Here is a 20,066-nt window from a genome sequence, read left to right as displayed (position 1 = left end):
TTCTCCTCAGCTGTTCCTCGTCTCATCGAGTTGTGTCGCTCACCAGCGGAGAGGAACAACAGTGATTCAGTGCTTGTGGCTTGTCTGGTAACTAAAGCTTTTCTGTTTTATTTTTTATAAATGCATGTTTAAAAGTGTGGTATATGTGGTAATATTCATAATGAGCAGAAAGGTTTAAATATAAGTAAACTTCAGTATTCCTGCATGGTTCAAACCCAACTATGTCCAAACCCAACTATACACTGCTATTCTATAAGTCAGTCATTTCCAATGTAAACCATTCCCTCGGACAAACTTGTGTGTAATGTGGAAAGATTTTCAAAATATCTTTGTTGTAGCCATACAATCCTGGATGTACACTATGTGAGCGTAATTGTAAGATGTGTGTCCATAGGCTGCGCTGAGACGGCTTGCGGCTGAATGTCCGGACAGTATCGGACCCACTGACCATCAGCAGCTGATCAAGCCCAGACTCGTGGACTCTTTCCTCTTGTGCTCCAACATGGAGGAAAGCTTTGTCTGAATCGTGAAGGGGAACGAAAGAACTTGTGCAATTTTCTCAAAGTATTTATTTGTGACCAAAGGAAACGACTTTGGCTGACCTGTATGTTTTCATATTCAGCCTCCAGCCATCTGGAAGAAAATGAACATGAATCCTGCATGACTGAAGTTTACTGACTGATGTTGAAAGCATTATTTACATCAGTCAGGGGTTTAGAAAAACTCCATCAGTATCAACTAACTTAAACTCATATTCAGCTGCAATTGTGCTTGAAGATTCAAACACATTAAATCTATCATGTGTATGTTTCCTATTCAAATTAATGTAAATGGATGTTTCATACTACAGCTTATATAGTGCTGAAAACTACTTAAAGAAGCAAATAAGCATGTCCTGAATAAAGCTGCTAAACTCCTCTCTTGGGTCTGTTCTGAATGTTGAGTTGGTCTATGAGTATGAAGGAGTCGTAGAGTTTAAATGCAACTTTCCAGGCTCAGTTATAACCAAAAAGTTGAATAAAGTTATAAATATTTCCTTCTTTTATATACTGTCCCTCAGCACTTGGGTTAAAGTTTGTAAAATCTGAACGTATACGCTGGGTGAGACTTTAATGCTGAACAGTATTGATTGTTGATTGATTGACAGTTGCATGTAATCCAAAACTAGATTTGCTCTCTGCCTTTTACAGTCAATTTGTGGCTATATGAGATTGTTCCTGGATTAAATACTTTTTTACAAACACTGCAAAATCCTTATTCATGTTGACCAGCAATGGGACACTTTTGCTGGAATTTGCAGATCCTCATTTCAGATGTCCCACCCTGCAAATCCTCATTTCCAGGATATTGTATATCATTTGCGGCATCAGGGAGCTTCTATTCATATGCAGGAGACTCTCTAAACTTAAACTAAACTCTAACCTCCATCACTGTAGACCTTCAACAAAACATCATCTGCCCAGTATCTGCAACAGTGGACAGACTGGTGAATCACTAGAATACATCTCTGAGCAGTGTTTTTGACCTCCATGCTCCTATCAGGACACGGGTAGTCCACTTTGAACGCTCTGCTTCCTGGTTCACAAAGGAACTGCGGCAAATGAAAACTGAGGGCCATATCCTGGAATGTCGTCTGGTCTAACTGTTCACAAGCTTGCCTTCCGTGACCATCAAAAAGCTTATATTAGGTCCTTGAACGGTGCACGCTCTCAATTCCATTCCAACCTCATTAATAAAATTACTGGAAATCTAAGCAGCTTTTTTCCACAGTTAACTATCCCCTGAAGCCGAAGTCATCTTCATCCACTGAAACCACAGTGGAGCGATGCAACAGCTTCATTGACTTTTTTAGTTCTAAAGTCAAAAACACCCGCTCTTCTATATCTGGCTCTTCCTCCCTGTCTCCACTGTCCTCCAACCCCTTGCCCCAGGAGATTACCAACCCCTTCCACATTTTACTGAGGTTCAGCAGAGCCACGTTGAGGAAACCATCAAAAAAATGAAGACGTCAACCTGCACCTTGGATCCCATCCTGACTGTTGTGCTCAAGTCGTTCATTCCAATTGTCAGCCCATTCATCACCCAGTTTGTTAAGCTCTCTCTCAAAACTGGTCACGGACTCTTGCCCTTAAAGCTGCTGTCATCCGTTCTATACTTAAGAAACCAACCCTAGACCCAGAGGTCCTTGCTAATGATTCAGGATCACCATCACTGCTCATTCTCCTCAACCTAACAGCGGCATTCAACACAGTGGACCATACCATCCTCCTGGCCCGCCTCCACAATACAGTTGGACTGTCGGGAGTAGCACTGCAGTGGTTTCAGTCTTACCTTTCTGACAGGACTGAGCTTGTTATATTGGGAGAATGTGAGTCCAGGCTGCTCCCTGTTACATGTGGTGTTCCACAGGGGTTGGTTCTCGGCCCAATCTTATTCATCCTCTACATGCTTCCCCTTGGTCCTGTCATCAGCAGACATGGACTATCTTTTCATTGTTATGCTGATGACACGCAACTTTATATTAAAGCTGCCCCAAGCCCCTCCACAGCTCTTTCATGACTCACCACGGTCTTAACGAGATTAAGGCATGGATGGGAAGTTGTGTTGTCCTTGTAGGATTTAAATTTTAAAATATCTTCTAAATATTTGTTGATGTATATCTTTGGGCAAAACATGAGAAGTTAATCATTACTTTTTATTTAAACAACATCGTTTATAAAAACTCTGTATTATTCTTGTCATGTGATGATTTCACGTCCTGTTAAGTCACTTCCTGTTAGCCATTCCTGCATGAAAACATTATACTGACATGGTGTGCTCTCGTTACCAATCCATTGGCATCCGGTACAAAGAACCATAGAGGCAATGCTGTAAGTTAACTTATGACAATTTGATGTGTTAAAGATTGTATATTGATGAGTATTTTGTTAAAAGGATGATATTTGATAAGTTTGTTAACTATTGAAGCAATGCTAATAGCTTGTATACATGTTAGTCATTCAATGTAATGTTAGTCAAGAAATGAACACTTAATATTGCTGTATTATTTTATTACAGTTTTCACCGTTACGTCTTATGAAGAATTGTGACAGTAAATGAGTAAGCTTACCACGACCCCGTCTATATTGGCAACGGTTTAACTTGATGTTTAGTCAGAGTTTCGACACTGCAGGAGAACATTATAGAAGTAACTTCCTCCAGCTGAACTCCAGTAAAACTGAGGCACTACTGTTTGGCACCCCTCATCAGATCCATTCCTCTCCCTCATCCCAGCTCATCTTTGACACCCAGGTCATCACTTTCTTCTCCTTAGTCACAAATTTAGGGGTTCAGTTTGTGGGGAATTAAATAATAAATGATATGGTAAGTAATATGGCTGATTAAGTAATATGCTAACAATAGGTTATAAGTTATCTTTATAAAAATAGCATATCATAAAATAATCAAACAGATACTTAGTAAATGGTTAAGTTACTAGTTAATATATTATTAATCACTGAAATGTTGGTGTACCATTATCTCAAAAAACATTTGTTAATCATGAACAAATAATGATCAACATTAGTAAATAATGAATATATAATTTTTGATGCATCATTAAAGTTGTAAGCTGGTCTGTTAAAACCCACAAAAATGCATTTATACTAAAGCTGTTTTTTTAAAGAATGATAAATTATCAGTTGTCAAATTAATAAACATTTAGTCAGGACATTGCAGTGTGTTAAGCCCTTTCACTGAACGGTGCAGACTTGTGTTCTGTGTGGGATCTAGTGAGAATGTGAACTGGTTTTACATTTTACATTTAATCATTTAGCAGATGCTTTTATCTAAATCCAGGCTTACAAAAAGAGGAGAGCAATAGAAGCAACTAAACAGCCCCCCCCCCCCCCAAAAACAAAAACAAACGAACAAACACAATTTAATTGGTTAGTTAAGTGCTAGTCTTTATTGGTCAGGTGCAGCTGGAAAAGATGAGTCTTAAGATGTTTTTTGAAAATGGATAGAGACTTGTCTCTAGAAAGGTCGTTCCACCAGGTGGGAACGGTCCAGGAAAATGTCCGTGAGAGTGATTTCATGCCTCTTTGGGATGGAACCACGAGGCGTCGCTCACTCACAGAACGCAAGCTTCTGGAGGGTGTGTAAGTCTGAACAAGCGAGTTTTGGTATATTGGTGCAGAGCCAGTGGTTGTTTTGTAGGCGAGCACCAGTGCCTTGAATTTGATGCGAGAGGCCATTGGCAACCAGTGCAGTTTGATGAAGAGAGGCGTAACATGCGCTCTCTTCGGCTCATTAAAGACCACTCTCGCCGCTGCATTCTGGATCAGCTGCAAGGGTTTAATAGTGCATGCTGGAAGCCCAGCCAGAAGAGCATTACAATAGTCCAGTCTGGAGAGAACAAGAGCTTGAACCAGGAGTTGTGCAGCCTGTTCTGATAGGAAGGGTCTAATCTTTCTAATGTTGTATAAGGCAAATCTGCAGGACCGGGCTGTTGCAGTAATGTGGTCAGTGAAGTTTAACTGGTCATCAATCACAACTCCAAGGTTCCTGGCTGTCCTGGATGGAGATATGGTCGATGAACCAAGCTGAATGGAGAAATTTTGATGAAGTGCTGGGTTGGTTGAGAAAACAAGTAATTCTGTCTTTGCAAGATTGAGTTTAAGATGATGCTCTTTCATCCAGTCAGAAATGTCTGTCAGACAGGCAGCAATACGAACACTGACTGTAGGATCATCTGGTTAAAATGAGAAGTAGAGTTGAGTGTCATCAGCATAGCAGTGATAGGAGAAGCCGTGTTTCTGAATGACAGAACCTAATGATGACATGTAGATGGAGAAGAGAAGTGGTCCAAGCACTGAGCCCTGGGGAACCCCAGTAGCTAGATTATGTGACTTAGACACTTCACCTCTCCATGACACCCTGTAGGACCTACCAGAGAGGTAAGACCTGAACCACTGGAGAGCAGTTCCTTAGATCCCAGTCTTCTAAAGTGTTGACAGGAGGATCTGGTGGTTAACTGTGTCAAAAGCAGCAGACAGATCCAGCAGGATGAGCACTGAGGACTTGGAAGCTGCTTTTGTCAGTCTCAGTGCCTCAGTTACCGAGAGCAAGGCAGTCTCAGTCGAATGGCCGCTTTTGAAGCCGGATTGGTTGTTGTCTAGGAGGTTGTTCTGTTCAAGAAACATAGAGAGTTTATTGAACACAACTCGCTCAAGGGTCTTTGCAATGAAAGGCAGAAGGGATACCGGTCGGTAGTTTTCTAAAAGTGCTGGATTCAGAGAGGGTTTCTTAAGCAGTGGGGTTACCCGAGCCTGCTTAAATGCTGTGGGAAAGGTTCCCGTGTGAAGAGAAGTGTTGACAATGTGAGTGAGTGCAGGAGTGATTGAAGAAGAAATAGCCTGAAGGAGGTGAGTGGGTATAGGATCAAGTGGACAGGCAGTAGGGTGATTGGAAAGGATGAGTTTAGAAATATCTGCCTCGGAGAGTGGAGAGAAGGATGGAAGCGTGTTTGTGGTTGAGATGTGCGGGTCAGTTTGTGGTGAGGAGAACTGGTTGCTGATGAGAGCTGTTTTGTTTGTGAAAAATGATGCAAAGTCATCACCTGTAAGAGTTGATGAAGGAGGGGGAGGAGGTGGACAAAGGAGAGAGGAGAATGTTTTAAAGAGTTTACGAGAGTCAGAGCAATTGTTGATTTTGTTGTGGTAGTATGTTGTTTTAGCAGTGGAGACATTTGTAGAGAAAGAAGAGAGAAGAGACTGATAAAAGGCAAGGTCAGTATTGTTTTTAGATTTCTGCCATTTCCTCTCTGCCGCCCTGAGTCCAGATCGATGTTCACGGAGAACATCAGACAGCCAGCGGGCAGATGGGGTGGGGCGGGCTGGTCTGGATGAAAGGGGGCAAAAACTGTCTAAGGAGGATGTTAGAGTGGAGCAAAGAGTGTCGGTAGCACTGTTAGTGTCCAGTGCTGAGAACTGAGCAGGTGGAGGGAGTGAAGAGGAAACCATAGTGGATAGGCGAGAGGGAGAGAGAGCTAATCTGTGTAGGAGTGCGTGTTGTGTCAGGAGTCAGTATGAGGTTAAGAGAGATACTATAGAGGTTAATAGAGAAAGTGGTCTGAGGTGTGCAATGGAGTAACTTAAAGGGTTACTTCAGCGATTAGCATATGGCTTTGTATCGGTAGAAACCCTGGAGTATATTCAAATGATTGTGCCCCCCCATCCCCCATATCCCCCTGAGACAAGAGATTTATACATTTTATTACTTTTTTATTAAAAGCTTAAGACCACAGCCAGCAGAGGGAGCTATTTCCAGCTATACAAGTACACTTTACAAAGTGTTCATCACCTGTTATAGATGTTGTAAATGCATGAATAAATCATTTACAAATCTTTATCAACTGTTAAAAATGATCTGTACATATGTACAAGGCATTTACAACCCTTTCCGCGTCCCCTAATCTAAAGTGTAGACTATTCATCACTTGTAAATGTTTTACACGTCATTTGTAGATATTTCTCACCCGTTGCAAATGCGTCCACTGATTGCTACAACAAATGTAACATTAAATGTGAAAATTCAATTATGCTATTCCTCACCTGGGATGGATGGATGGATGGATGGATGGATAGATTAATTTTTATGTCTACCTTTTGGTTTGAAAATGCAACTGCCATTTTTCAACGACTGATGAATTTTATTCAGCAGGAACTTTTTTGCGTAACTGGAGACTGCAGGTCTGATGCTGATTTGAAGAAGTGTAATGTTCTGCTAAAATCCCTGACTTTTCTTGGGCATGTTGTATCGGAAGGAGGGGTGAGGACAGAACCTGCTAAGGTGGAAGCCAAACCGCCCCCCCCCCCCCTTTTTTTTTAATGGTGTTAATGGCCAATGATGCATTTTGATGAATTGTAGTGTAATATATCACATGATTGAAGAATGGTTCTTAACAAAGTGAATGCACACAGTAGGGAGAAACAATTTTCCTTTATTTTTTGTTTATTCTAGTAACAAACTACAAAAGACTACAACATTTTCTGGGCTTAAAAACAAAAAGAAAAAAATCAGTTCACTCAGTTCAGAATTTATCTATCTATCTATCTATCTATCTATATATATATATATATATATATATCATTTTTTTTTTTTTTTTTTCATGCATTCCTTCTGTAACATTCTGAAGATGGTTAAATTAGAAAGGATTATTATTATTTGCCTATACTTCATACCAGAGCTTGAACTGAACTTCATACTAACAGCTTGTGACTAAACCTTGTAATCCAAGCTGATCCTCAAACTGTCTGCAAAATCATATCCGGAAGCTCCACCTGCCTCAGTATTGAAGAAGGTCCTGCATGTATATTGGGGACTGTCTCTACTTTTTTGCAGTGCAAGGGTAACTAAAGAACTGGTATTTTATGGTGATCATCCTTTTAGATGATCCTTTGAAATAGAGTTTTCTTATTTCAAAACACATTGGGCCTCATTCATGAAACACGAGCAGAACGAATTTGTGTGTAAATCGTTGGTAAAGCCGTTCACACGTAAATTTTCGGATTCACGAAAATGTTCGTATTTTCAAAATGTTAATTGGTACGCAAGAAATTTACACCTGCTCTCTACCACGAGTAAATGGTGCGTAAAACATTTGAACGCTGTGTTCTCTGACACTGCATTTTGATGCACTATGTAGGGCAGGCCAACCATAATAATATTTCAGGAGTTGATGTGCCCCGTCTTTTTTGTTTTGTTTTCTTTGTACTGTTTAAAGTTGGGTAATAGGCAGCGTTCACCACTTTTTAATTTTTACCAGGCTGTCCAATAACAGTGGAGGAGGGGCGGGACAAAAACTACACCGACCAATCATCCCACTTGTACACCAACCGAACAACAATAATAGAGAAGTTATTACTGCTTTTTACTGCACTTCTAAATTCAGTAATATTCTTCAAAATGAGATATTAGTAACACATTACTGCCATGGATATTCTGCATCATAGCTACCAAAGTATCTCAGCTGGAAAAACGCTGCCCTTGAAAAGCGTTCTCAAGCGCCACCAGCTGGCCGCTTTCAGAAGAGCACCAGGTGTTTAGCTGGCTGAAACATGCTTTGGTGGACACACAATCATTTAATATTTATTTCTAGTCATATGGCCAATTAGTCTCTTCAACATTTATGGAAAATACTGGATCCAAACCTGAGAAAGAGTTTCAGAAGTGTCCACAGCGTTCCTGGCCATGTCATTTGCAGTTGTAACTCATGGGCGTATTATGCTAATTATGAATGAGTGTGCACACACTTACTATTTACGCATGTTTGGAATTCACTAACACACACACGTTTAACTAACGAATCCGTGGTATATGAAGCATTTCTCAATCTGGAGCAGAGTTTTCGTAAAGGTCAATTTTACGTGCAAATTACTCCGAATTTGCTCCTATATTCACAAAAGTTTCATGAATGAGGCCCATTGTGTGTAAAGGCTAATGATTTATGTACTTAAGGAGCAGAAAAGAGTTTCTTTGTCTTGTATTTGATGACTAGTCATAGCCAATACAGCCCGTGCGTAACACTTCATCTTTTATAACTTTTATTATTGTTGCTCCTCTATGCCCTCCTATCTGAAATGCGATGATTTTTACAAAGCTCATCGTTTTGAAAATTGTGATGTGCTTTGATTGGCCAGAGATCCAGTGTATTGTGATTGACCCTAAGCATGTGACCAAAATGTCTCTTGCCACACCCCTTGCCATATGTGGGACATCAGCTCCCAAAGCAAAGAAATACTGACAGATGATAATGTCAGTCCTACCATATCAATTTGAGCCCGAATCTGATCCAGATGATGCAGATGACCAAGATGGATCAACGCTGCCCGCGCGACTGGACCAGAATGTATCGCATTTTAAGTTTGCATTTGTGATCATAGAAACTTTACTGCTCAGGAAGGCTTTGAAGGCCAAACAAGGTAATTTGGCTTTCACAAAAAAAAAAAAAACAGCATCTCCACGACATGGTGGCAACAATACTACAGCGAGAATAAAAGTTATGCCTTCTTTCTTTGCATATATATTTGGGCGGTATGAAACTGATGTAGATTTGTCTGTTTGAACGAAGCGTTTTGGGAAGGCGAGGCTGAGCCTTAAACCCAAAGAGATATTCTTTGTAAAAGTTGAGACTTTGAGCTTTGTAACTCTGCAGATCTTATACATGCACAAACAGCTACATAACACGCTAAAGAGAAAGGAGAACAAGAAGTCGCGTTATATGACCTCTTGGTATTTTCAAATAAGAGTTTCTGTTCAGAACATTTAAACTTGATTTTGTTTTTAAGTAACTTTTATCTCGTTTTTCTCGTTCTCTGCTTCTTTTTTGCCTGTATTTTGATTTTACTCTTTTAGAAGTTGCATAATAGCACCAATATTGTTTAAAAAAAATACATATAACAATATTTTGTTTTTCTGCAATATATATTCAGATTATGAAATAATGACCAGATGATTTTAATAGCTCTATTTGTAAAGAATTCATAATTCTAGGATAATTGGATTGATTTTTTTTCGGGGTGCATCTGCATAGAAAATAATAAACAAATTACAATCACAGATAAATTCAGGTACAGAAAATTAACAATAAAATGTAAACTAACTGCATAGATCACTGTATACATTAAATCATAATCCATTAATAATCCAGTTCTCTGTCTTTATTGTTTGATTAACATTGGTGACACAAACAGCTGCGGGTACTTTAGGCTGTAGTTACTTTAAAATGAATGCACGGATCCAATATAATAATACACATTGGTTTTCTTTCTCAAGTGTTTACAACACATAACCGACTGTGTTTGCAAGGATACTCACAGAGACGGGCATTTGGACTTAATTTTGCATGCGTGTGCCTGTTGTTTGGTGTTCACATGTGTCTGTGTGGCTCTGTGTCAGAAAACAGCGTACAATCTTGATGTTTAAACGGACAAGATTTTAAAAAAGCAAATGATAAACTTTCACTCTATGATGGTTAAACTTGGCAACTAATCCGGCGAGTCATATGCCTGCCGACTTGAGGGGCTGTTAGCCCGTACAGATCACAGATCAACTACGATCCCTATACTTGACATCACACATCTAGTGATGTGACTATCGCAGATGCGCACGTCGCAATATTGATGCTAAAACTATATCTCGGGCAGCCCTAGTGTATTGATAATCTATTGTATTCTTACTTTCTAAGGCGAGGTGGTATGGGCAGCACACAGGCGGCTATGCATGTGTTTGGGCCTGGTGTCATGCTCATGTGCTCCCAGCGTTCTGTTGCAGGATCATAGCGGTGCACTGATTTGGTATCACTGTAGTTACAATGGCAGTAGCCTCCGATTATGTAGAGCTTGCCCTCTAAGACTGCTGATGCTGACCCAACATGAGGCACTGGGAATGGCATGATGGCACTCCAGGAGTTGGCCACAGGGTCATAGACCTCACAGGCTAATTGATCTACCAGTTGGCCATCAGCATCGCATGAAACCCCACCAGCCACGTACAGACGGTCACCCAGGGTCTCCATGCAGTGTAGCGCTCTGCCATTCCTCATCTCAGCCAGGTAAGTGGATCCTTGTTCTGGGTGGTAAAGGATCATAGACGACAGGCATTGGTTCTGGCTGTCTAGGCCTCCGGATAGGAAGATTGTGCCATTCCATACACTGGCTGCATGACAGATTAGAGCTTGGTCTAATGGACAGGCAAAACTGGAGGAATAGAGAATTAAAAAGAAAGGCATTGAAGAGAGGGACCAGGTTTACCAACATCACCCGTTCTTATAACCAAGCTATTAGGAAGTGTTTAACTTTTGCAATACATTTGCAAAATGTTCTATGATATTTAAATCTTCCTTACTCTTACTCTGAACAAAGCCATTTAGTGAAGTAGGACATGATTCTGAATCTATATCATTATTATTCCAGAAACAGCATTTATAATAAATCACATTAAGTGCTTAATGAGGATATTAGGGAAAGGCTTACAAGACATAATTAATGTTATTAACCCTCTGAACCCTGCTGGAGGTGTTTTGACATGCCCTGACATTTGAGCTTATTTCTGTTACTTGTCAAATTTAGCTAAAGTCTGATTGCTCTGTATTCTTTATAGTCTGCCAACATTGTCACTATATGATAAATTAAAATAAACTGATAACATCACCGTTTTCTCCAGACCAAATCATTTTTTTTTTTGCAATATTGTCCTGTTTAACACTGTGAAGCTTCTTTGAAACAATCGTCATTGTAAAAGTGCGATATAAATAAAGTTGATTGATTGTGTCTTGTTGGAGGAAGTGAGGGTAATCTTCGGCATCGTGGATTGCAGGAGCAGCCCTAATGGACTGACGTCCATGTATTGGCTCCTGGGATTGAGAAAACACATCCGGTGAAGCATGGGTGCTCATGACAACTGAAGATTGAGTTGAAATTTCCTGGGAAATGAGAGACTCGACATTGGAAGGGTAGTGATGGATTTCTGACATTTGCAAACAATGGCAGACCAAATGCTGAAAAACTGCCAATGAGCATTGGTAAGTTGACTGGGTATTTATAGTCCCCCACTTGTGCTGATTGGTTAGACATGATGATTGCTAACAGCTGGTTAGAATGACATGATGATTGGATAGAACATTTACATTTACATTTATGCATTTAGCAGACGCTTTTATCCAAAGCGACTTACAACTCAGGAGAACAGCAAACGATCCGTCAAGAAGAGTTAAAAGAAAACGCAAAACGTGCCCTAAATACCAAGATTTGTATACTACTCAGAGTAGCAAAAACCAGAAAAGGGAAGAAGAAAAGAGAAACAGAGGAGGAAGAGGTTTTTTTATTTTTTTATTTATTTGAACATGTTCCTCCCGAACTTTGTTAATACAACATAATTTAGTGAAAAGCACAACATTTAGTTTTTATTTTGAGTGTAGGCTAGACACTTTTAACCCAGTGGTCGGCAATCGAGTGGTAGATCTTTATCACTGTCCCGGTATCTCTGATAAATAACCGAAAAATAAGTAACAACACATTATCCAGGCTTGTAATAGCTCCATATGCTCCCAAAATGTAGTCTCTGCAACCTCAAAATTCGCACCGCACAAATCGATGTGCCATAAATCTGAAAAAGCTAGTTTTGTACTCCAAACACACAGTTAGTAACCGGACAGTTTTTAGTTTAATTTTGTCTGATCTCTGTTCAGGACTTGCACACACACTGCACTGCACACATTTCATCAAGCCTGTTAACGGACGTTAAAACAGGCCATAGATGGCACACGCTGGAAGACGCAAAGAGGAGAGTGCAGACGCGAGGCAGAGAAAAGACCACAGTGGGCCTGTTTACACATGGTCACATGCGTTTTCTCTGATCAGATAGCTGGATCCAATCGTGAAAAGACCAGGTGTACATACATTCGAGACGGATTTGAATCCATTCACTCAAACCACTACAGTACATCTAAATGCATCTTGTTGTTGAAACCACATATGTAAATTTTACTCCTTCAAACAATGCTAATAAATTAATATGTGAGAGCGTGTTATGGGTTATATGTCACATTGCTTCATGCATCGCCGCAGATGAACAGCAGAATATCTCCTCAGCAAACTGCTGCAATTTAAAGTGAAAGTTGCAGACACTCAATACACAATCATCGTTATTAAAAGTAAAGAAACTAAACAATCTTACCAGTGCTTAGGCCACTCTCTCTCCTTTTGCGGTCTTTGCTTTTGAAATTAGCTGTTGATGAATAAAATGCAGCTCATCTATTGATTTCTGTGATGTGAACTCCATTAAAAATGCATAAGCTATAGGGTGGGAATTGAAGTTCGGATTTATATCTGTTTTGCGGAGACCCATTTATGTGACCAAATTTAAATGGAATCTTATATAAATAATTTTATATAATATAAATATTGAATTGGGGAGGGGCTTACATGAATGCCATTTTTACAGCACTACACAAAGAAACACTTCTTTCCCATAAGCACCTCCTGCTGCCAGAGCAACATGACATCATGACTTTGCGTAAACATTCACGCCACTTTCGAAATGAAATACATATCTTTCATGTCTTTGAGGCCAGTATTTTAAGTTGATTTACACTTTCTTGAGGTAAAATCCAGCAGAAAACGCCGTTCTGTTTATCGGGTTCAGAGGGTTAACCTGGTTGTTGGTTAATTCCTGGTGACACAACTGCTCGAAAACATTTTGTGAAGATTAGACCTTTAGACAGTACAGAATAAACAGTTAATCTATCACTCACAAACTTGTTAAACTTGTTACCTTGTAAAGCTAAATATGGCACCTACCCTTATCTGTAAAAAACAAATCAAATAATAGGGTAAGGGTTTGTTCTGGGCTTGAACATTCAGGTTAGAATTTGCAGCTGTGTTTGGCTTGTGATTACTTTCTAGACATGTTTCAAGAAAAACAACTTATGCTGTGGGAGTTATTTATTTACAGTACTCACCTCCAAGAGTTTGTGTTGGGACAGTAGACCTCTACAGTCTCCATGTTAACCTCCGAGTCTCTCTCTCCTCCAATAGCATACAGTTTACCATTCAGGATGACTAAAGTGAAGCTGCTTCTTCTCTCATGCATATCAGCCAACCTTTGCCAAGAGTTTTGGATGGGATCGTACCTAGATAAAAGATTGAACAATTAGTCCATAGTATGAAGGGGTAAACCTGGGACAAGGTTAGACAGATGAAGCCTCATATTTTAACTTACATGTAGGTGCATTTCATGGTATCATCTTTGCCATAATAATGCCGTCCACCAACTACGTAAAGCTTCCCCCTCATTGCCCCAACTCCATGACTGAATCTTGGTTTCTCAGGTAAATTTCCTAGCATTCTCCACTCTAATTTCTTCACCAATCCAACATGGTTCTGTAAAGAATTGCTAAACCACATTTCACTGCAGGGTCTACGTTTATCAAAATTATCAGTGATCCTCTCACCCCCAACAAGGACTAGAGTGTCTTTAGGCTTGTAGACCCTGAATTTTGTCAGGACATCTGAAGAACTCGAGAAATCCTCAAGGAGAGACTCATAGAGATTTTTTCCACCAATTCTCGGCCAAGATGTTACAGACTTGACTTCTTTAAACTCCTTAAAGGTCATTAGGGGAAACCGAATGGTTCCCATCAGCTCCCTTGCGAGTTTCACCCGTTTTCTGGGAAAGGCTTCAATCCAAGTCATAACTGCTTTGAACACAGGCAACTCTGAGGGAACACAGAGGGAATCACTTTGAAGGTAATTCTTAATTTTTTCTACAGGAAGATCACAGAACTTAGGAGTGATGGACACATCTTGAAAGTGCCTTAAGACGAAGTCATTTGCAAGTGCAAGTAAGTCAGCCATCCCATAGGCCTCTGCGAAAGATAAAACGTCCAGGCAGCTGTAAGCATCTATTTCTTGTTCCAGGAAGTTAAGGCATAGTGAGAAGGCAGTCTGAAACTGTAATTGAAGAGATGTACAGGTGAGCTCAAACACACTGCCCCATCCAAGAGCAAGAGCCCCACTGTAGCTGAAGTGAAGGAGGGCCTCAAACTTGGCAGCCCTGACTAACAGCAGAGACACCGATTCCTGCCTGCTCTCCTTCATCCCGCTGGTAAACATGGCTCTGAAGTAGTCACTGCTGGCAACCAGGAGCACCCGGTGAGCTTCATGAGGGTGGGAAATAAAGAAAAGATTATGAGCAGTTTCACTAATGCAGAGGGCATCAAATGAATACTGTGATATATATATATGGAATGAATGCATCATTCAGATATATGCATAGGAAACTCAAACCTCCATCTTACCATGAAACACTCTTCCTTCTGCGTCAAGTTCCACGTCACATCCCACTCTCTGTGTCCACAGCTGTCTGATATGCTGTAGACTATATTTCATATGTTCCTCAGCAGAAATCCTTTTTCTGTCTTCCTTCGTCCCTTTTGCTTTGTCCTGCTCTCTTTGTTCCTTCTCTGTGCAGAGTTCCAGAACTCTTTGAGCTTCCAGGCTGACAGCTGCAGTCCAAACAAAGTCTATATTGTCTTTGTTCAGAATGCTGATGTTTCCTGTATAGGCAAACTCCACCACTGCTGCCAACCCTGAAACATTAACCTCGGGCCCCAAACACAATACCATAGTCCGTTCTTGTCTGGGCTTCTGCCTCAGCTTCGTCTGAATAAGGCAACTGACTGCAGCCAGGACAATAGAATGAACCTGTAATTGATGTCCATCCTCTGTGTAGATTGTCAAGTCAGTAAGAACCGAATACAACATCATGTTCTCCAGAGCCTCAAAGACTGCACCTGGGTATGCAGGATCAGAGTATAGCTTATTGGGATACATGTCACAATCATCAGAATCATCAGAACTGCAATGTCCTCCATACTCATCTTCCTCCTCCTCCTCCTCCTCCTCCTCCTCCTCCTCCTCCTCCTCCTCCTCCTCCTCCTCCTCCTCTAACTCTTGATTTAGCAATCCCTGTTCCGAGTAGGAGTCTGTCATCTGCTGATCTTCATCTTTAAATGTTAAATCTCTAAAAGTTAAGTCTTTTTCAGGACCACCATAGTCATCTGACCTGATAGAGGCAGCAGCAAAACAGTCATCTTCATCATCATATTTATCATAATCTTTATCGGTTCCTGTATCTTTATGTTTACATGCAGCAACTAAACTGTCATCATTTGTAGACCTAATAGGTTTATTTTTACTATATCCTTCACTATTATTATTTTTGTCATTAGATTTAACAGAATTCTCTACATTACTGTCAAATGTATTGGTATCCTCTTCATCACTGGGATTATCATTATTTGTACACATAACGACACAGTTTGGCTTTGGAAGAGGTCCAAAGTCACTGTTTGCAGGCATAAACGCAAAACAGTTACTACATCCTTCACCGTCACCAACAGTGTTCTCACTTTCATGTGCTTGTCCTTGTAGCTCTCCCTCCAGTGGATTCTCCTCTTCATCCTCGCTTTTGTTCACATCCATCCATTCATTTTCACCATTCATGTTTTCATCCTCTCTGGCATTTCTCCATGAACTTCTCCAATCTCTCGGAAGACACTGCTGATCCATTGCCATTGTGTCTTCAGGTTTCTGTAAAGAGCAAAGCAGCTAAAATGCCAAATATATCTTTAATTCTATGAAAAAAATCAGGACAACTTGCATCAAATCTGTTGCTTGACTTCTGTTGAACCTCTCTGTTGATGTGGGATCTTATGCTGTAGTCAGGTATGAAAAAAAGATCAGTACCTCACTAGCTCATACAGTTATCATCATAACGCTATTTTTACATCTAGCATTCAATAAGATCACATCGCAAGCCATCTAATGTAATAACTTGCTTCACCGTTCCTTTTCAGATAATATCACCAATTTCTCTTACTTTTCAGCCTGTATCACTTGTATTCATTAAATTCAGTTTCACTTTGAATAATATCATGTCAGAGAATGTCTTCCAAATCTAAAGTATCACTTTAATAAATGTTACTCTTGCTTTATTAGTGATGAAATCTGCAGTTCTCAGTGACATTGCACCCGGAACATCTAAAAAGAAATTACCTTTTCCGCTGATCCAGGACCAGTGGCCTTTCCAAAAGTCAAATCTGTGCAGGGATGATTTTAAAAGATAAACTTGCTGACATTGTAAGACTGCAGTTCTGGCTCAGTTCTATTAAGTGACTAGATTAAGGAAAAACATATATAATTGTAAAGTAAAAAGAATAACATTTTTGTCCTTCATCTCTCTTTTTTTGTAAAATTTTAAATCGCAACATTTGGGTTACCAGTCTGACTCTGGGCCATAAGAATGTTTGGACTAGGTGCTTGGAGCATGTGGTGGCTTACGGCATTAGATTGCGGTCGCATCAGCAGAATCATGTTTCTCCTCCACAGCCTAGGAATGCCATCTGGGTCAAGGAGCCAAGGGCAGATATAAACAAGCAATTTATAGACTTGAACTTTGACATTTTTCTTTTTTAAAATGCTTCAACTGAAGAGACACATGATAGATTTTAAAGATTTAAAGGTTGTTTATAATTTAATGTTTCAATTAAAATTCCATATGGCAGTTATTTTATTAATAATAACAATAACAATGCATGCTGCTATAATACAGCATAGCTACATTATTCTAATATACAAACAAACGCACACACGCACGCACGCACACACACACACACACACACACACACACACACACACACACACACAGCTCAGATCATTATGGCTTCTCCATGTCTTTTGTCTGTTCATGTATGGAAAGCGTGAATATGCGAGACAGCAGATGAAACTCTTAAATAGCTGCAAACACAGGAGCAAATGTCACTGTCAGTCTTTGACTGGAAACCTGCCAGAGAAGCCAAGAGTCCATGGAGAGCCAGACAGAGAGAATAAGTTCATGCCAAGACTCACTCAGTATGATTGTATGGACAACAATACTCCGATATTATCCCAAATGGAAAGGTTATTCTTATATGTTCCAACAGAATACTGTAAGGATCATATATTCAGCAAAAAACACATACAAAAAGCATAATGTGTATTTTTAACCATATGTCTTACACTGTAAATCAAATGTAATGGATTGTATTAGTTAGCAAGTAAAATCTATAACATTGGTACACACTTATGCAAAGAAAATATATTTCCTTATGTGTATATGAATGATCAATATATGAAATGATTTGACAGTATATTGAAAATATACAGAATAAATATATTACAATATATATTTAATGATGCATGAGGAATTTAAGCTTTTCATACATTGAAAAACATGACAGTATATTTACTGATATATCATAATGTATGTAATTTTATATTCAGTAATACACTTCATAAAATATAGACGTACATGTGATAAAATATGGAACTGCAAAATATATTGAACATATATTTACTCATGCAGTAAAAACATAAATTTACAGAAATATACATCATAACACGTTATAATTTTCATAACTGAAATTTAATTACACTTTTTTTTCTCAGTAACTGTAATGGATTACAGTTACTTTTATTTTGTGATTAAATTACATAACACCGTTACATATAACTAGTTACTCCCCAACACTGTGTATATGTAATGAGTAGTGATGGCAATTTCCAAACACTGCTTCATGAAGCTTTACACATCTTCTGTTTCCGAGCAATTGGTTTGGAGCGTGTATCAAACTGCCAAAGTCACGTGATTTCAGCAAACAAGGTTCACCACTAGGGGTGCTGATCTCTGTGAACCCATGAATCATGAGCAGTCACTGACAACCACTGAACTTTCTGTGGGGTTTACCGGATCCCTGATCAGTTGTATACACTTGAAGATGTTTTAATTGTACATTAGTTTAGTTAAAAGGAAATTTGAGGCTTTAACACAATATGTCCCATTTGCTTCAACTGGTTCAGTGTTTCAGCCTCGGACCCAAGAATTGATGATGTAGCCGGTTTGGGCTCGCGTCTCTTTTATCACTATGACTTGTCTACCCCTCTGCGTTGTTTTGTGTGGTGAAAAAAGACTAGTCAAATTGTTGGTTCAGAGGTTGTTTTATGTGCATGAGTTGAAATATACTGTAATCATTTGTTGCATTCAGTGTTGTGCAAAGGTAATCAGCCTTTTCCTATCAAACTTTCAAACAGAAAATATATCTGACACGCTTCACAGGCCAACTTTCACACTAACATACAGTACAATGCAACACTGCATTCACTCGGTTAAACTTTCACCTATGCAGTAAAAACAGCTTTAAGAGGAAAAATCACATACTTGTTCATACTCATTTATATTTTAAGAAAATGTCTCGGGTTATGTATATAACCCTTGTTCCCTGAGAGGGAATGAGCACTGCGTCGGAAAATTTGGGGGATACTCCCTTAGCAACAGCGCATCTAAAGTCTGAATGAAACTATTCCAATCTTTATTGGTGTTGCGTCATGACGTAGATGTGACGGCATACCCGGCGACGAGATGCAGTGCTCTTATATACAGTCTTGTTCAAAATAATAGCAGTACAATGTGACTAACCAGAATAATCAAGGTTTTTAGTATATTTTTTATTGCTACGTGGCAAACAAGTTACCAGTAGGTTCAGTAGATTGTCAGAAAACAAACAAGACCCAGCATTCATGATATGCACGCTCTTAAGGCTGTGCAATTGGGCTATTAGTTGAAAGGGGTGTGTTCAAAAAAATAGCAGTGTCTACCTTTGACTGTACAAACTCAAAACTATTTTGTACAAACATTTTTTTTTCTGGGATTTAGCAATCCTGTGAATCACTAAACTAATATTTAGTTGTATGACCACAGTTTTTTAAAACTGCTTGACATCTGTGTGGCATGGAGTCAACCAACTTGTGGCACTAAGTTCTGACTTTTCTATTTTAGATTTGTGATAACGGTGTACTTCGTTTTGATGGTTTGATTATTGCATAGACGTTACGGTTTAAAATTGACTAAAAGTGAGTTTTAATCACAATAACGGTAGCTAAAGCTAAAGCATTATCCACTTCTATAAAGTTGAGACTGGTGTTTAGTCAAAGATAGAGGGGATTAAATGTAGTTAGCCACGTTCTTGTCGAAAAAGTCACCCTGTCTGGTTAACTTCAAAATAATTTAATGTTAGCTGGCCGTGATTAAGTGCTGGCTGCCTGTGTGTGTGTCCTCTAGCTAATGTTAGAATTTTTTAAAAGTGTCTAAGTTAGTTGTTTTTATATCCACTGAAAATTTCACAGCAATTATTATATCAAAGCATAAGTTAGTCTGCACTCTGCTCTAAAGAAGGAAAGTTTGGATGGCAGGTGAACTCTGATACCAAATAAGCATTGATGTATAACGTTAGCAACAAGTGCATGAATGTCAGCAATTCTATTTTAGTGAGCTAACGACATGAAGGTCCGGTCACCTTTTTAATGAAAATAAAATGTAATGTTATAAATGTAATTCTATTTCTTTAAATGGAATTGTGTTCTTTCTTCTTACAAACTGTATGCAGGAGGACAGTCGAAGTGTTGCCGCTGAACATATCCTTAAGATGG

The 20,066-nt window shown here is 39.3% G+C and overlaps 2 protein-coding genes across 2 annotated transcripts in view; one reads left to right on the top strand and one right to left on the bottom strand.

The window, feature by feature from the left end:
- Positions 1-902, top strand: part of LOC137064975 (protein inscuteable homolog) — a 69,737-nt gene extending 68,835 nt beyond the window's left edge. Inside the window, exons 12-13 of the mRNA XM_067436538.1 lie at positions 11-87; positions 395-902. Of these exons, the coding sequence (XP_067292639.1) occupies positions 11-87; positions 395-523 (206 nt within the window). The 3' untranslated portion in view covers positions 524-902. The remainder of the gene's footprint in view (positions 1-10; positions 88-394) is intronic.
- Positions 903-10,216: 9,314 nt separating this feature from the next.
- On the bottom strand, positions 10,217-16,118 carry LOC137065365 (kelch-like protein 33). Its single transcript, XM_067436974.1, has 5 exons — positions 15,780-16,118; positions 14,840-15,359; positions 13,762-14,698; positions 13,502-13,672; positions 10,217-10,739 (listed from the first exon to the last, which is right to left on the bottom strand). Exons 1-5 carry the CDS (start codon positions 16,116-16,118, stop codon positions 10,217-10,219), a joined length of 2,490 nt encoding a protein of 829 aa, XP_067293075.1.
- Positions 16,119-20,066: the final 3,948 nt, after the last annotated feature.

Source organism: Pseudorasbora parva, chromosome 25 (assembly GCF_024679245.1).
Source record: "Pseudorasbora parva isolate DD20220531a chromosome 25, ASM2467924v1, whole genome shotgun sequence".
NCBI lineage: Eukaryota > Metazoa > Chordata > Actinopteri > Cypriniformes > Gobionidae > Pseudorasbora > Pseudorasbora parva.
Note: the sequence above shows the minus strand (reverse complement) of the source record. Positions and strands in the feature narration are given on the sequence as shown.